Source organism: Zootoca vivipara, chromosome 1 (assembly GCF_965207765.1).
Source record: "Zootoca vivipara chromosome 1, rZooViv2.hap1.1, whole genome shotgun sequence".
NCBI classification, from domain to species: domain Eukaryota; kingdom Metazoa; phylum Chordata; class Lepidosauria; order Squamata; family Lacertidae; genus Zootoca; species Zootoca vivipara.
The window spans coordinates 87,611,057-87,628,583 of record NC_142582.1 but is presented as its reverse complement, the minus strand read 5'-3'; the positions used below and the strand labels follow the sequence as shown (position 1 = coordinate 87,628,583).

Sequence of the window (17,527 nt, the reverse complement as noted above, 5' to 3'; positions counted from 1 at the left end):
TACATATAGTGCCCAGTTCTGGGCACCACAGTTCAAGAAGGATACTGACAAGTTGGAACGTGTCCAGAGGAGGGCAACCAAAATGGTCAAAGGCCTGGAAACAATGCCTTATGAGGAACGGCTTAGGGAGCTGGGTATGTTTAGCCTGGAGAAGAGAAGGTTAAGGGGTGATATGATAGCCATGTTCAAATATATAAAAGGATGTCATATAGAGGAGGGTGGAAGGTTGTTTTCTGCTGCTCCAGAGAAGCGGACACGGAGCAATGGATTCAAACTACAAGAAAGAAGATTCCACCTAAACATTAGGAAGAACTTCCTGACAGTAAGAGCTGTTCGGCAGTGGAATTTGCTGCCAAGGAGTGTGGTGGAGTTTTGGAGGTCTTTAAGCAGAGGCTTGACAGACATATGTCAAGAATGCTTTGATGGTGTTTCCTGCTTGGCAGGGGGTTGGACTGGATGGCCCTTGTGGTCTCTTCCAACTCTATGATTCTATGATTCCACAATTCTAGTAGTGGTATTTAAAGTGAGAGTCTCCATAGCGTCCTCTTTTTTTGCTCTTCAAAACATGGCAACCCTAACATGATGTGGATGCGATTACAATAAATAAGATGCGGGAAATGTATGAGGAAACACATAAATTATCTATAATCCTTTCAAACGTAGCTTCAGCGACACGACGGATGAAAAATAGCCAACGGCATGCTTGGGCGCTTACCGGAAGCTTAGATTGCGTGTCGCTCTACTCCTTTTCTATCTCTAGGGCGCACCAATGAATGGTTTCTCGCCCCGCCCTCTCTCTGCCCCCGCCCCGCCCCTCCCTGCCCTGCCCTGCCCCGCTCTCTCTCTCTCTCTCTCCCTCCCGCCAATCCCAGTACGCTGCGCTCAAACTCATCCTTTCCGGCTGCTCTTGGGCGGCTTCAAGCGTTGCTGGGAGGTTCTTGCTGCGAGAGCCGGAGTCGGCGGAGAGGCGACGATGCTCGTCTTCGTGGGCTCCGTGCTGGCGCTGTTCGCATCTGTCCCGCTCCTGATATTTGTGGTTGCTCCTTTCTTCAGGTCTGTGATTAGTGGGCTTAGACTTTCAAGCCTTTTCAGCTCCTGCCTCTGCAACTTCTTCCTTGTGCAAAACGGGCTTCGACGTGATGAGGTTATATGGCAGATTTCAAAAATAAAAATCTTCTGACACCGGCTTAGCTGTTAAATATTTCTGTCTTAACACCTGTTTCTTCCTTCACTAACTGTTTTGGCTGTTTTTTCCTACTTTTTCCGAAACTTGTCTGTTTTTCACCAAATCCATTCATTTCTTAAATGCTTTTGTCATTTCATTCCCCTGTTGACTATTCAGTTTATTTTCTTATTTTTGTATTTCTCTGGTTTTCCTTTATCTTAGCCTTTAAATATGCTTTTTTCGGGGTGGGGTGGGACACAACTGCAGCAAATAAATTGATTTTTTTGAAATTCAAGAAGCAGGGTGGGAAGGTGCTACCATGTTCTAACGAAAGTTAAAGTTTAGCAGATAAGGGACAGGTGGAAATTAAGTGAATGCAGATCTTCCCATTTCTGAGGTTTACTGAGGGGAAAAAAATGCTGTAATTTTAAAATGTATTGTGGAGAGGTTTTTTAGTCGCATCCTAAAGTACAAATGAAAGAGAGAGGGTATCTTTGGGCACTACTTTACATAATTCCCTGAACTAGTTAACTGATTAAGAGGCTGTCAGAGGTCTTGGAATAAAATGATCCTGTCTTTGTATTTTCCTTGGGTAACTGTTCCTATCCACTGTAAAATTGCCACAATCTTCTGTTAGAAAGTTTTTACAATAAATTTTAAAGGATTAAAGATCCGTTTGGGGGAGGGTCTAAGAACTCAAGGGATAAAAAACGAATAAAACTGGAAAAACACTAATACTAATTCTACGTTATAATAGTAATAATAATTTTATTATTTCAATGTCGCCCATCTGACTGGGTTGCCCCAGCAACTCTGGGTGGCTCCCAACAGAATATTAAAAACAATAAAGCATCAAACATTACCCAATAATGTTCTAAAACCAACTTAATTTACCTTTCACTTAGTTGTCTGTTATGTTTGTATAGTGTGTGTGTGTGTGTGTGAGAGAGAGAGAGAATGTTCTAACACTGTAAAAAACAAGGACATAGGCTTCTGGTAGCTGATAATAAGGTTTTCTTTGACCAGGGGAGCCAATGGGGGGAGGGGGCTGCGAGGGCCGTCCAAATTTTCAAGGGTGGGGCCGAGCCCCCTCAAAATTTCAGATGAAGGGCAGTGTAGCAGTTTAATTGACAACAACCTTATAAGGCAGCATTTTTTATTTTGCTTTATCTATTGTATATACTTTATTTTATTTTTATTTTTAAATTTCATATCCTGCCCTTCACCACAAGTGAATACAGTACAGTAAAATCGGTCTATAGAACTATCTCATTCCTAAATTGTGTAATCAAAAAACAGGTGGTGGAATATCTTAATCCCTATGTTAATACCCACCAAAGGCCTGGAGGAAGAAATGGGTTTTCAGCTCATGGTGAAAGGTGAACTGTGTTGCACCAGGGAAGAACGTTCTACAGCTGTGTGGTATTTTATGTTATGGTGATATAGAAATGCTTTTTAGAGTAGAAAATCTGGACTTCCACTGTGAAAACCAAAGTACCTTGGACATTACTTAGTGACTGAACAGCTAGAAGGACTCCCCCAGCAGATCTTAAATGCTGGGCAGAAGAATACCAAAAGAGGAGCTCCTTCAGATAACTGAGTCATAATTTCAGGGCTCTGTACATAAGTACTAAAACATTGAATTTGCACAGTAGCATATATGCAGCCAGAACAAACTATTCAGAACCTGTGTTATATGATTCCAAGCAGCTATATCCAAACACTTTGTTCTCTGGCAGTTGCAACTGATGTAAAATACAATCTGAGCTGGAGGCTACCCGAGCGTGGATTCCTGTGGCCAGGCTGTCACTGTCCAGGCACGGCCATAGCTGGCAAACCACCTGATGTTGGAAACAGGTGCTCTGTGCCATTGATGCTATGGTATTTGGGCTTCCAGTGGTAACATCTGGATCAAAGAGTACCCCTAAGCTCATGGGGAGAGCGTGACCCAGTTCAGAACAGGTCTTTTACAAGGCGCTAGAACCACAAACCCACAGCATTTCTGTCTTCTTCAGTCAAGAATTGTGAGGCAAGAATTGGTATAAACTTGTTGAACCAATTCTTCCTTCAATCTGATAACAGTGAAGATTAAAAATCTCTTTATAAACAACAAAAAACAATACCTACCAGGTATTGATTGGGCCGTTTCGCTGAGACACTGCTTTTCTGCAGTCAGAGGAAAGTGGAATCAAAATGGTGGTTCCATGTAACACTGAATATGATGCTACTATATTACCGTAGTTCCCATCCCATTGGCTGAGTTATTCTGAGTAGATATTATAAAAAGAATCCTTATTCACCAAATGCTCCCCAGCAGCTTTAGTTAAGAAAATTTCTGCTTATGGCTTCTTCCTTGAATAACTGACTAATTGCCCCATAATTATTTGGTTTCTGTTCACAGTATGTGTATGTTTTGGGTGGTGGGGCGAGGGTCCTATTAGCTTTTAAATTAATTTAATCCCCCCTTTTAGTGTGAAATAGCACTATTTTGTTATTAAACAATTATAGGAAGCAAGTAATGAAAGCCCCACTCTTAACCACTGTGAGGAACAGGATCCAATTAATTGTGGAGAGACAAAGGGGCAATTTATCAGTAATGCCAAGAAGGGATGGAGGTAATAATGCTACACAAAACAAATGACAGACCTGTTCCCTTTCACACTATCCTAGTGGCATGGGAGCCATTTTCATATGATGTCATCTCACATCTCTAAGTGGAATATCACAACTATCTAAGCCAGGCTGATAAGGTGGGTCTTTCCACCCAACTGATACCTCCTCAAGGTGGCTATGATATGCTTACATGGCTGCTGATGGTGTGGGATTGTGTCCCAGAGAAGTGACTTCCATGTGGCTGTGTATGTGTGTGTGTTTAGGATTGCTAATGTATATTGGTAACACGCAAGTTAGAAAAATAAGCAACAGTCCCTCTCCCCCTCATCAACAGTTAAAGTGTGGCCTGTAAGTGCAATCAGAAAAGTCTGATTAGAAAACGGGCCATTCAAAGCAAATCTGGAGAGAAATTGCGAAGAGTGTTTTCCTTACGTCTGCATATGTACGTCTGTCATTCCAATAGGCACCTGCAGAGCTGTATAGTAAGCAATTATCTTCTTTCTACTTCTGGGCCTTCCTACTTGAGATATAAAGGTTATTGTCTTGCTTCACCGTTTGTTTGTTTGTTTGTTTGTTTAGAATTATGGAGGTGAACTTTCCCCTGAGTCATTTTCATAGCGTAGACTTGACTGCATATTTACCACGTAAATAAAGTAACAGTTTGCCACATTCATTGAATCTGTGATTGACTGATGTGTCCTTATTTTTGTAGGAAGTTTGTTGCAGGAGGAGTGTGCAAGTCTGCCGTGAAGCTCAATGGGAAGGTCGTTGTGATCACAGGGGCCAACACTGGCATTGGCAAGGAAACTGCCCGAGACCTTGCAGGAAGAGGCAAGTTGCTTATTCCCACCCACAAGCAGTTTTCTCCTGTGACAAGTCTTTTGCAAGGCACGCAGGAGGGATCATAAAAAGAGCAATCCTAACCATGTGTGCTTTGAAGTATTAAATTCAATGGGGCTAACTACCTGGGGAGTGCGGTTAGGCTTGCAGCCTTGAGCACTATCTGTGCTGAAGATTCAACTTGGCCAGAAAACCTTGTTCTCATGTTTGCTGATGTGCTGTGGGAAGCCTTGGGAGACAAACGCAGCCTTCCAAGGCTCTCTAACTGGCCCTTGGGACTCATTCCCATGCCCTTTACCAGCCCTGTTTTACACTCTCCTCAAGTGTGTTTGCTGTCTTGCCTAGTTGGAGGGTAGAGTGAAATTAGCCTACTTAAAGGTAGAACTTGCATTGCTACCCTGCCCACTCAGCCCAGTCCACCACCGGAATGTGGCCCCCAAAATGTTGCCCGGAAGGGAGTTCGGCCCTCAGTCTCTGAAAGGTTCCCCACTCCTGTTGTAAGCAGAGCATTGTGAGTAGATTGCAATTAGATTTAGGATGGCATTTTTTTAAAAATAGAGAAATGGAGAAAAACAATAGAATGGGAAAAACCAGAGATTTGTTCAAGAAAATTGGAGATATGAAAGGAACATTTTGTGCAAAGATTACCATAGTAAAGGACAAAAGTGGTAAGGACCTAACAGAAGCAGAAGACATCAAGAAGAGGTGGCAAAAATACACAGAGGAATTATACCAGAAATATATGGATGTCTTGTACACCCCAGGCAGTGTGGTTGCTGACCTTGAGCCACACATCATGGAGAGTGAAGTGAAATGGGCCTTAGAAAGCACTGCTAATAACAAGGCCAGTGGAAGTGATGATATTCCAGCCGAACTATTTAAAATTTTAAAAGATGATGTTGTTAAGGTGTTACACTCAATATGCCAGCAAGTTTGGAAAACTCAGCAGTGGCCAGAGAATTGGAGAAGATCAGTCTACATCCCAATCCCATAAAAGGGCAGTGCCAAAGAATGCTCCAACTACCCCACAATTGCGCTCATTTCACACGCTAGCAAGGTTATGCATAAAATTCTACAAGGCAGGCTTAGGCAGTATGTGGACCAAGAACTCCCAGAAGTGCAAGCTGGATTTCGAAGGGGCAAAGGAACCAGAGACCAAATACCAAACATGCGCTGGATTATGGAGTAGAGAGTTCCAGAAAAAATCTACTTCTGCTTCATTGACTACACAAAAGCCTTTGACTGTGTCGACCACAGCAAACTATGGCAAGCTCTTAAAGAAATGGGAGTGCCCGATCTCCTCATCTGTCTCCTAAGAAATCTCTGTGGGACAAGAAGCTACAGTTAGAACTGAATATGGAACAACTGATTGGTTCAAAATTGGGAAAGGAGCCCTGCTTATTTAACTTATATGCAGAATTCATCATGGGAAAGGCTGGACAGAATGAATCCCAAACTGGAATTAAGATTGCCGGAAGAAATATCAACAACCTCGGATATGCTGATGACACAACCTTGATGGCAGAAAGTGAGGAGGAATTAAAGAACCTTTTAATGAGGGTGAAAGAGGAGAGTGCAAAATATGGTCTGAAGCTCAAATAGAAGGGGAAGAAATTGAGGCAGTGATTTTACTTTCTTGGGCTCCATGATCACTACAGATGGTGACAGCAGTCATGAAATTAAAAGACGCCTGCTTCTTGGGAGAAAAGCAATGACAAACCTAGACAGCATCTTAAAAAGCAGAGATATCACCTTGCCAACAAAGGTCCGTATAGTTAAAGCTATGGTTTTCCCAGTAGTGATGTATGGAAGTGAGAGCTGGACCATAAAGAAGGCTGATCGCTGAAGAATTGATGCTTTTGAATTATGGTGCTGGAGGAGACTCTTGAGAGTCCCATGGACTGCAAGAAGATCAAACCTATCTGTCAGGGAGGTTGCTGGCTACCCTCAAGCAACGACACTCCAAACCATCTTGTCTTTAGTGCTTTTATTATGCAAGCTATTTACAAAGCAAGAGCTTCAGGAAAACATGTCTACTCATTGCTATCAGATTCTCCCAATGGCGCTTTTCGGCTCCTCCCCCAGCAGAGTAGTTTGGGGACCCCAGATCTCCTTCCACTGCGTTTGCAAGCCGTTGATCTCAGTTCTGGGGTGAATTTGAAAGGACGCTCCTGTGCTGTTTCCCCGCTTGAACTTTCTACTGGCCCCTCCTTCCTTGCTGATATCCCAGGCTGCAGGAAGGGCTCTTGTATGCTGCCTGAGCCCTGGCCCCGTCCGCTCACTTCCTGCTTCCTTTCTCCTGTCCTTCCGCTGCTGTCCGAGCTGTCTGAGGAGCTGGATTTGATGGGGGATGGCTGCTCCCTGTAAGCCCACCCCCTTACACTATCCATTCTGAAGGAAATCAGCCCTGAGTGCTCAACTGGAAGGACAGATCATGAAGCGAGGCTCCAATACTTTGGCCACCTCATGAGAAGAGAAAACTCCATGGAAAAGACCCTGATGTTGGGAAAGATGGAGGGCACAAACAAGGAGAAGGGGATGACAGAGGATGAGATGGCTGGACAGTGTTCTCGAAGACACCAACATGAGTGTCTAGCCATCGCACGTGGCCCCCAGAAGATTGTCAGTGAGGGCATGGTGCCCTTGAGCTGGAAAGGATCCCCAGCCGTACTGTAAATCCTCCGATTTTGTCTTGGCTCTCAGAGCAGCTCATCCTGGACAGTGATGGCTAAGCAAATGCCATATGGAGAAAAAACAATAACTCCCTATTAGTTGGTGCACTTGTTTTCCTTTGCCATCTCTAGCCTGTCAACTTGCCCAGCTTATCCTTTAACGGCATCTCTGGATCACCAGCCCTTCAAATTCATTACTGCAATGGTCTTTTGTAAGATGCAATCCTTGAGACACAACGCTTGAGACTATGTGTATATTGTAACCTCCCTTGATAGAAAATATTTTATCCCTTCTCCATGAAGCACAACCAGTATTAGCTGAGATCCAGTGTGGGCAGGAATGGGACTTAACAGCCATTTTGTGCTTAGTTTAGTTTAGTAAAATGGTTGCTGTTTGGTTTTAGAGGCTGTTCTGCACAGGAGTGCCAAAGGTTTGGCCTTCAGATTTGGCAGTAAAGGAGAAATAGAAACATAACCAGGAATTTGCTCTTTCCTCTGATTGACTAGATGTTAAAAAGTTAAGGGGGACATCCCAGAAACTGAACTGAGGTTACAAATGGCAAAGTATTGGCTTTGTGAGGGGAACACTAGAATAGGTATGCCTGTTTATTTTTATTTGCTCTTATAGGTAGCCCCCCATTTGTAAAACAAGGCTTCCCTCCTTAAAATAGTTTCCACAAAAACTGTTTTCTTTGCCTTACTAAAGCTGTAAATTAATAGTTTGTTTTGGAACAAGTTGGTCTGAAGCCTTCTTAGTCTCTTAAAGTCTACCTTTCTCAAGGCGACTCACAGCATAGATTTGAATAGATATGACAAAGAACATACAATGAATATAACTATTAAAAAGCAAGTAAGTAGCCCTATAAAACAACACTGAAAACCATTAAACACACATATAGTACAACACCCACCCTCAGAGGTGTGACTGACTGGCTAGAGCCCTGAACAAATGGCATCCTTTTATTGCTGGTCCTGTTCAACATAATATTGAAAATCTGTTGCAATTCTAAGGATGGGGCTTGAGTCATTTACCTGGAACCTCTTTGAGCCACATAGTTTCTACCTTCTGTACCCCTTTGTTTTGTTCATTAATTCCCTGCTTTTCCTTTTTGCAGGTGCCAAAGTCATCCTTGCTTGCAGAGATATGGCAAAGGCAGAAACAGCAGCCTGTGAAATCCGGACCAAGACAGGGAATCAGGAAGTTACAGCAAAGAAACTGGACTTGGCAGACACCAAGTCAATTCGAGAATTTGCTGAGAATTTCCTCAAAGGTATGTTTGAGACTCCTTGATCATGTTTGCATGTAATGCTAAGCCATAGTATGGCTTGGCAAGAATGAAGAAGCATGGAATAAAAAATGTGACCAATTCACTTTGCTCCTTCCCTGGTCCTCCTCCTCCTGTGCTAACTAGAACTAAGCCATAATTTGGCTTTGTGTTATGTCCAAACCTGGTTTTGTGGTTTGTTGGCAGCTCTGACTTATCAAATCGGCCCCCCCCCCCACAACATGGAGCTTGAATCCATGACCCTGAGATTAAGATTCTCACGCTCTACTAACTGTTTCAGCCCTTATTTGAAATCAGTTGCTTTTCTTCAAGTATTTTGCTTCAATCTGTATAATACATGAGCCCAGCATAGGAACATTTCGCTGGTTGTTCAGAGACTTGTATTCCAACAGTGCGATCCTATGCATGTCTACCAAGAAGCGAGTTGAGTTCAATGGGACTTAACACCCAGGTAAAAATGTACAGGATTTCAGACTTACCATGACATCTGACACTATAAAACAAGACTGTTAGGCTTGAGGTAATCAGAAAATCAGTTTGCTTGTGACTGGAAATAAAACTTACTATATTGCATCAGGCCACCATTCAAAGTTATTGCGCAACCTGTCCTCCTCCATGTAGTCCCGTGCTCTGAGGCAGTCTGCAAGACTAATCAATCATGGGAGGAACTGCAAAACAGGAGTTGAGCTCACAGCCATGAGGCAGAACCTGTTGTTTTCTAACACTAGGGTTTTATCTTGGGTGTCCTATTTCAGTGTGCCCCGCATGTGCTTTCTTGTAGAGGAGAAAGAACTCCATATCCTCATTAACAATGCAGGGGTTATGCTGTGCCCCTACTCCAAGACAGCTGATGGCTTTGAGATGCATCTAGGAGTCAACCACCTTGGTAAGGTCTTGAGGTGTGGGTTGGGTGAATGGGTTTGCCCTTTTTACATTAGTAATGGTTTGGAATGTTTCTAGTTGGCTAACAGTAGTGTCATATCTCACCAGGTCCCGGGCACTACTAAAGATTAAGTTAAGGTTTGATTTCCCTCTGGTTGGTTCCATCACCACATTTAGTGTATCTGGAAATTTTACCTCTTTGTCAAGACTTGAACATGCATTTACCCATTGTATGTGTGATGGGAGCTGAAATTGCCTGTTATAATTACTAAAATACTTTGTCCCTGATTTCATACTCCCATCACCTTGAGCATTTTGGTTACACTATTACTCCCCAGTCCTAAATAACTTTTGGGGCCTGGTATTGCCACCCACAGAACTTCTCTGGAGGAATCTCCCTCTTTGGGGATTTTTACTTCACTTGGCTTTGTGTCCTGTTTGTCATACTGAGCGACATTCCTGTAGCATTAAAAAGAGTTTTTGCTGCATCCTGGGTAGAATTGCACCCAAAGCTTCCTTCACCATCTCTCTTCCAGGGCACTTCCTTTTAACATTCCTGTTGATAGACTGCCTGAAGCAGTCTGCACCAGCACGCATAGTCAATGTATCCTCACTGGCCCATCATGGTGGGAGGATTCGCTTCCATGACCTCCAGGGCGAGAAGTGCTACAATCGGGGCCTGGCATACTGTCATAGCAAACTGGCCAATATTCTCTTTACCCGGGAGTTGGCCAGACGACTGCAAGGTGAGCTGGAAGCATGTAGTGGCCTCTTGTTCATATTCTCATCTTAAAAAGAGATCAGTGTGACTTTGTATGGTGGGAAACTGGGATTGTTTTGGGGAGGAGGGAGGTTTAAAAGAGCAACCTCAGCAGACGGTGTCTCAGTTTTCTTAAATATTTGTTCAAGGATCTGGACAGACAGTGCAGATTGTGAGCTGAAAAGCAAAGGGAAGACATACTGCGGCAATCTATAGGTGCTCTATAGTTGCAGTCCTAAGTACACTTGAGTTTTATTTATGCACTTGTTTATGCGAGTTGCATGGTGCCTTTCTGCACCATGCACCATATAAAATTTAAGGTGACAGAGCCCTCCAAGGCCAACTGGGAGCTAATGTTACGTCTGCTCCCTAGCCTGAGTTCTCTCACTTCTGCCTGCCTTCAGAACACACAGGTCTTCAACAGCCCCAGGGAAGGTGGGGGATAAGCTGTTCAACATCTCTGTCTGGCTGTTGATGGTTGTGTCAGAAGTTGAAGCTGCGTGCTTCCTGGCCTGGCCACCCAGGGCTCTCATAGTTGGATGGCAGTCGTATGGAACACATTGCACTTAATCCCAGTCAGTGATTGATGGGATTGAACTGCACCTTCAAAAAGACAGCAGCACATTTTGGCACTAGGGACTTTTTTGGCAAAGGCTCTACCCACCAAATAGTTCCAAGGAAGTATACCTTAGGGTTGTACCACATGGTTTATGGCATCAGGTGTTTGTTTTACCTGGTACGTGTGTGTGTGTGTTTTCAGGGGCAAGCGACAGCCAGCGGCAATAGATTGTGTGTCCTATCAGTACCGTTAAACATACCTTTTTATATAGACACATAAGAAATACTTGTGTTTTCATTTCCAGGTGCAAACTAATCTTATTTGTTCTGTGGCAATTCAGACAAACAGGAACATCCATTTTGCTTTTTATGTTGGTTTATGTGCCTGCTTCCAACATGCTTTTCTAAAGCATGTATGATTCCTCCCTTGTAGGCACTGGCGTCACTGTAAATGCCCTGCATCCTGGAACAGTCTCTTCTGAATTATTCCGCCATTCAACTATAATAGATATTTTATGGAAAAGGTTGCCTTTCTTCTTGAAGACACCGGTGGAAGGAGCCCAAACCAGTGTGTATTGTGCAGTGGCAGAGGAGCTGGAATCAGTGAGTGGGAAGTATTTCAGGTGAGTTGAGGCTGTGGAGGAACTGGCATTGGGTTGCAGAGCGGGGAAACAATGGTTTAATCCAGATCTCAAGGATGCCTTCAATGCTAAGCAACCACGCGAGGCTTGGGAGAACAATGTCAACAGAATGAGTCAGATTGCAACCAGAACAAGCTGGACTCCTCTTGAGCCATATAAATAATGCATAAAATGACCTATCAGGGATGGATTTTTCTAATGCCTACATCTCTTGTAGAGAAGGGAGGGCCCCAATCTGTGTGCATGATAGTAGACTGCTAGTAGTTAGTAGTATCATATGGGCAGCACCAACTTTCTCTTGGAAAGGGCTGGATGTCCAAAACTGGCATCCTTGCCTAAATGAATGGTGATCTCAAAGCCATTGCTGACCATGTGTTCTGCACTACATATGTGCTTAACCCAGCTTTGCCCAACCTGGTGCTCTTGAGTTGGTGTTAAGACTCAAGCCCCAGTCAGCCTAGTGAATGGTCAAGGATGCTGGGAGTTGTAGTCTACTATCATTTGGAAGGCTGCGAGTTGGGAAAGACTGCTCTAACCAGTGATGCTGGTAGCAATCCATATTTGGGAGCTATGTGTACAGCCCTCCCTGCCCTGAGTTCTTAATGTAGCTGGGAATATGTAGTCCAAAGGCATGTTAAATCAGGCTGGCTGAGGAATTCCATCATAGTATTGGGTATTAAGTTTGTGATGTCTCAGCTCTTCAAAAGGTAGAGGTAGGTTCTAATGCACCATGGAGATGCTAAGATACCACTGAGCTGAATACATAGCAGCTACACCAACTGTTATGTTTGCAGGACGTAGAGGCTGCATTTAGGGAAAGTGCAGACCGCTATAAACTTGTGCCAGCAGATAAGACTCAAGGGATGGAGACTTGAGCATGTATTCTCACACACCTGCTTCCCTAAGCTGCTCCAATTCAGACTGTAGGTGAGAGCTGATTGTTTTGTTTCCGCTCCTTATAAAATCACTCCACACATAGGGAGATGAGAAGGGTTCTAACCTGATGGGTGTTTTTTTTCACATTTCTTAACCCCAGCTTCCAATTATGCCATCCTGAATTCCTAATAGAAACTTTCCTTTATGTGACAGTGACTGCAAACCAGCATATGTATCTCCTCAAGGGCGCAATGAAGAAACAGCGAAGAAGCTCTGGGACGTCAGCTGTGAACTATTAGGCATCCATTGGGACTGAATGAGGGGTGATCTTTACCTAGAGTTGTACATGCCTAGTGAGTTATTTCTTGGAAAAGGCAAACACTGTCAGAGCTGAAGGATGCAGCTCCTAAACGGTCATTTGATACCCATGTTTTTAATTTTGTTCATTATAAAGAGAGCCATTCAAGGCTTTCATATACACAACACAGCTATCGGCGTGCTCTGGTTTCCAACACGAGAACAGCCATCCTCCGCTTGGTTTGATGCATAAATATGGAAGGAGCAGTTGCCAAAATGCAAGCATGCATTGTACTCCTCAGTGTTGATTTGTTCGATAAATTAATCACTATTACATTTATGTTCCTGGTGGAGGCTAACTGAGATCTGTCAATCCTGCTACAGTAGATGCTTGCTTGTACTGCTACTTTCTTTATCTTTTACGAGAAGCCAGCTTTTTTCTGGCCTCTGAAACATAAAATGTGATCAGAATGGTGCATTGAGAGGTTTAGACCTGCAAATGAAATATTGTTTCTGGAAGCATAATATGATAGCTAGTTGAGTCCAGTTCAGTTCACTCATCATTCAAGGCAAGTTGAGTTTAAACACATAGGTTTAACCTCCCTGTAGATTTGGGGTCCAGTTACACTTTTGAACTTGAGTTGTGAGGATATCACAAAATGGCTGCTGTGGTGGATGCTAGCCATAAAACACTCCACATAAGGCAAACTGCTGAGATGAAAATAGGGGTTGCTTGCTCAAATCAGTAAGTACAAGGTGTGTGTATTCCGAGTTCCAAAACTCTTGCTTTAAGCCTCCCATTTTCTAGTCAACCAGCCAATTCCCACCAATGCAGAGGTGGCCAGCCTCACGAGTGTGGTGTAGTGGTTAAGAGCGGTAGACTCGTAATCTGGGGAACCGGGTTCGTGTCTCCGCTCCTCCACATGCAGCTGCTGGGTGACCTTGGGCTAGTCACACTTCTCTGAAGTCTCTCAGTCCCACTCACCTCACAGTGTTTGTTGTGGGGGAGGAAGGGAAAGGAGAATGTTAGCCGCTTTGAGACTCCTTAGGGTAGTAATAAAGCGGGATATCAAATCCAAACTCTTCTTCTTCTTCTCTCTCTAAACCGGCCCTTGAAAATCTATTTTGATTTCCTGCCGCATGACCAAATTGCCTCTTGTACTCGGGTACAGACATTTCTTGCTCCCTCTCTCTCCTTGGTGTCAACACTTTAGACTGCTAGTGTATAATTAGAACTATTTAATTGAACATTGTCTGTGGGGAGAATGGTTCATTCTTTTTAGGGTCCACTAGCCAATCAAAGTGGTAGGGGGGCCTAAACAGACAGCATGGCGGAAAGCATGACATAACCTTAACCCAGAGAGAATTAAAGAGCTTGGTGGGTACCCCAGTAGATATCTTGGTATCATACTAGGGAGCTTAGCTGTAAATTGATCATTATTTTGTATAATATAAGTGCTTTGTTAGTATCTAACAGCCATTTGTCAGAACAATAGCGCCTTGGTATGGGCATGGTATTCTTAATTTTCTGAGGGAAAATGAGAAGCCCAGCAGCATGCCTTTTGAGTACTTAGTTGTTGGACAGGTAACTGTTAAAAGGAGTGAGATTCTGCATAAATCTTTGGTGCTGTGATCTCATGTTGGCTTACAGGGGGGAAAAAGTTCTGCTTGCATCGAGGGGACTTTCCTTAAACTATGTATAGGAATGCAAAGTCCATTTTCTTTGGCTGGAAGTTTCAGTTTGGCATTCAGCACTGGAAATTTCTCAGTATGCTGACTAAATTAAACATTCAAACTTGCACTGCTCTTTTGTCTTTGCTTCTAAACATTGATTTCTATGATTTAATTTAATGTAATTTAATACAAAATCCCAATGTATGTCAAAGTTAAACCAAATGAAATAAATTGACAAAATATGCTTTATTCCTGTTCGTTATGGACAGAGGTTCATCTCTCAAGGGTCAACATTTGTTCATCAGAAGGTTTCATCTCATCAACACCAGTATTTATGAGGCAGGGCAATTTATAGGACAGGTTTTTGTTGCTGGCGAAAAAAATCCTTAGAGTGAGCCCCTTAGGAATTTTGAGTTGCAAACAATGTAAAGTGCATAGAGTACAGTGCAAAAGAGAACACAGAATTAGTCTAGAATCTTCACCATAGCATGGTCTATTGCAGGCATCCCCAAACTGCAGCCCACCAGATGTTTTGGCCTACAGCTCACAGGACCAGTGGTCAGGGATGATGGGGATTGTAGTACAAAACATCTGGAGGGCCAGAGTTTGGGGGTGCCTGGTCTATTGTTTCTCCTGTGAATATGTATGTGAGAGACAGGCAAGGGAATGAAAGATGTATAGCAACTTAAAATACTGTATATAGAATTAGTGCTTTTCTCTCCCCCCCCCCCAAATGCTTTCCCATGAAAAAACTGATCAATACCACATACAGTTACATCACGTTCTTCTGAAGCCCAGTAGAAATTCAGTTCTGACAGATAGAAAAGAAGCTTTTGTAAGCCTTAAATTCCTAATAGGATAAGCCTCAAGACTGAGGAGGTGGAAGAACTTGAAAGCTAAATGTAGCCATCTCTATAACTTAAGCTGCAAGCTATTTCTGGACACCAAATCCCATGAGCTAATTGTTCCTAACATTTGTGGCTGTGATGTAGTGCTAAGACCCATAAATGAAGGTCAACCATGTTAAAGTTAACAGGAAAGGATGATATTAAACTTAAAAACCCGAAGGTGTAAACATTTAAGTATGCTTATTTCCAAGGAAAGTGAAAAATATGGATTGATTGTGCATCATGGCACAGCAGTTACCTTGCTATCACTTTAGTGCAGCGACATCACCTACAATTCAATCCCCCCCTTGTAATCAATTCGGTTCCCTTTTCAAAGAAACTGATGAGCTCCATCAACTGAGTTGAAGGGTTTTAGCTGGATGCCGTGCCTTAATTAAATTTAAAAGGAATTTTAAAGCCCACTGCAAATTATGCTTCCGATTGTGGTAACTGGAAAGACAGCAGGATAGTCAGGTAATTAGTGAACGGGATGACAAAAACCAGGTACTGGGCATTATATTTAGAAACAGGTCAGACTCCCAAAGGGTCTAGGCCAGGCATCCCCAAACTTCAGCCCTCCAGATGTTTTGGACTACAGTTCCCATCTTCCCCGCCCACTGGTCCTGTTAGCTAGGGATCATGGGAGTTGTAGGCCAAAACATCTGGAGGGCCACAGTTTGGGGATGCCTGGTCTAGGCCATGTCTAAGTGGCTGAGGACAACTCATCTCTGGATTCTATTTACTATTTAACCTTATACGTTTATTGCATCACATGGCAACATGCAGAATTATGCACATCTCCATTACTACTCCATACTTACAGCAAGACATTGTGGCTTTCATTGAGTGCTTCTGGCTAATGGCAGCTGCTTAAAGTTGCTGCTACAGAGACAACTATCAAAAGATTTGTGGCAAACAGATTCCAAGCTTGCATGACTATCTCACCCCTATAATTGCTTGGCCTAGGCTGCAACTCTGCACTCTGCTCCAGTTAGTTCACATATACACACAATAGTTATTTCACTCTACTGTTGTGCAAAGTTGGTCTGGGTCAATGAATAGATATTAAAATTATGACTTGTGAGAAAATATAATTAAATCAACCACCCGCTGGAGGTGTATTTTCTACAACAGAGAGGACAATTTTTTTACAATAACTTTCACGTTATGCACATGTCGTAAAAAGCTTTGCTAAGTCCACCGACGGCAGTTTTAACAACTGGAACTTGTTTCCAAATTTCACATATCAAACCAGTTTACTTCTACCACTGGTCATTTGTAAGATCCTTAAAGTTTGCTCCAGGAATTAGGCTATCCTAGTATATGTCAATTAGCAGCAGGACAAAGTGCATCTCAGCAAACTTGTGCATTTCTCGAAACAGGAAAGGAAGCTTCCTCCTCATAAGAATTTCCCGTTGCTTTCCAATACCTACAGGAGAAACAGCACATACCTGTACAAAAGGAAATCCTAGAGATGTATCTGCTACATATTCCAAAATTCAAAACCCACACTACTATCTCTTTATACAGATTTGCCTGTGATAGTTCTGAGTTAGCAGAATCACAAGCTAAGTTCCAAACTAGATTTAACCGATGTGGGTTTTAAATTAATAAAACAATGCCCAGGGAATACATATACTGATAGCAGCACAGGAGAATATGGTTGATGAAAGACTGAAACATTAACATTTTTAGGCTGTGCCGGGCGGTGGGGGAGAAAGAGAGAGAACACCCTGAGGTAGAGATAGTTGGTTGTCATCAGGACATGATTGGCACTTTTAGTCAGTAGTCTTTTCCTTTCCGGAAGAGGCATCTAAGCAGCTCCTTTCCAACCCACTGCCATACACAGACTAAGCTGTTCTGACCAACACAATGCAGAGCCTTCCCTTCTTTATAAAAAAGCAAACCACCACCAATGATACGCTTGCTGGAAGTCACTTCTTGGAGCCTTGAGTGAGCCAGGTCCTTGGTTTGGTGTGGTGCACTGAAAGCCACTGGCTGCAGATAGCTTGCACGACATCTTCTCCACTGTCCTCAGCCAGCTGCCGTACATGCAGGACCAACTGCACAGCTCGAGCGTTTTCTTGTTTCACTGAGATCAGGTAAGCAGAACGTAGCTTGTGGCACCTCAGATATGCTTGGATCTGAAACAGAGAGAGAAAAGGGTGCGATTCTTTCCATCTGCAAGTGGATTTCTACTTAACAGGATGGGGCTCCCTCACCACCTTCCTGGTATAGCCCTGTACACTTCCACCCTCTCCCTTGCCAATCTGCTTGAGGGCAGGGGGAATCCTCCGGAAAAGCATGGGATGTGATGGAAAGGATTGCAGCTGGACGTGGGAATCGGTAAAAACAGGGAATATAGAGAAGAGTCAG

The 17,527-nt window shown here is 43.2% G+C and overlaps 2 protein-coding genes across 6 annotated transcripts in view; one reads left to right on the top strand and one right to left on the bottom strand.

The window, feature by feature from the left end:
* The first annotated feature begins 752 nt into the window (after nt 1-752).
* Nucleotides 753-14,513, top strand: LOC118084373 (retinol dehydrogenase 12). 3 transcript variants are annotated; one of them, XM_035113840.3, is made up of 7 exons: nt 753-1,053; nt 4,491-4,609; nt 8,406-8,561; nt 9,358-9,462; nt 9,995-10,204; nt 11,210-11,399; nt 12,507-14,513. In XM_035113840.3, exons 1-7 carry the CDS (start codon nt 770-772, stop codon nt 12,607-12,609), a joined length of 1,167 nt encoding a protein of 388 aa, XP_034969731.2. In that variant the 5' UTR covers nt 753-769; the 3' UTR covers nt 12,610-14,513. The 3 variants fall into 3 exon arrangements, with proteins under 3 accessions (XP_034969731.2, XP_088525842.1, XP_034969739.1); XM_035113848.3 differs by lacking the exons at nt 753-1,053; nt 4,491-4,609 and adding an exon at nt 6,936-7,502; XM_088669716.1 differs by lacking the exons at nt 9,358-9,462; nt 9,995-10,204 and having other exon boundaries at nt 858-1,053.
* Nucleotides 14,492-17,527, bottom strand: part of ZFYVE26 (zinc finger FYVE-type containing 26) — a 46,130-nt gene continuing 43,094 nt past the window's right edge. For all 3 annotated transcript variants that reach the window (XM_035113815.3, XM_088669691.1, XM_088669698.1), the window contains exon 42: nt 14,492-17,295. In XM_035113815.3, the coding sequence (XP_034969706.2) occupies nt 17,086-17,295 (210 nt within the window). In that variant the 3' untranslated portion in view covers nt 14,492-17,085. The remainder of the gene's footprint in view (nt 17,296-17,527) is intronic.

Bases quoted from the DNA above. Each gene is read 5' to 3' on its own strand.
- LOC118084373 (XM_035113840.3), top strand. From the start codon at position 770: ATGAATGGTTTCTCGCCCCGCCCTCTCTCTGCCCCCGCCCCGCCCCTC. The intron at 8,562-9,357 runs GTATGTTTGAGA...GCTTTCTTGTAG, and splicing joins TGCTGAGAATTTCCTCAAAG to AGGAGAAAGAACTCCATATC. The intron at 9,463-9,994 runs GTAAGGTCTTGA...TCTCTCTTCCAG, and splicing joins TCTAGGAGTCAACCACCTTG to GGCACTTCCTTTTAACATTC.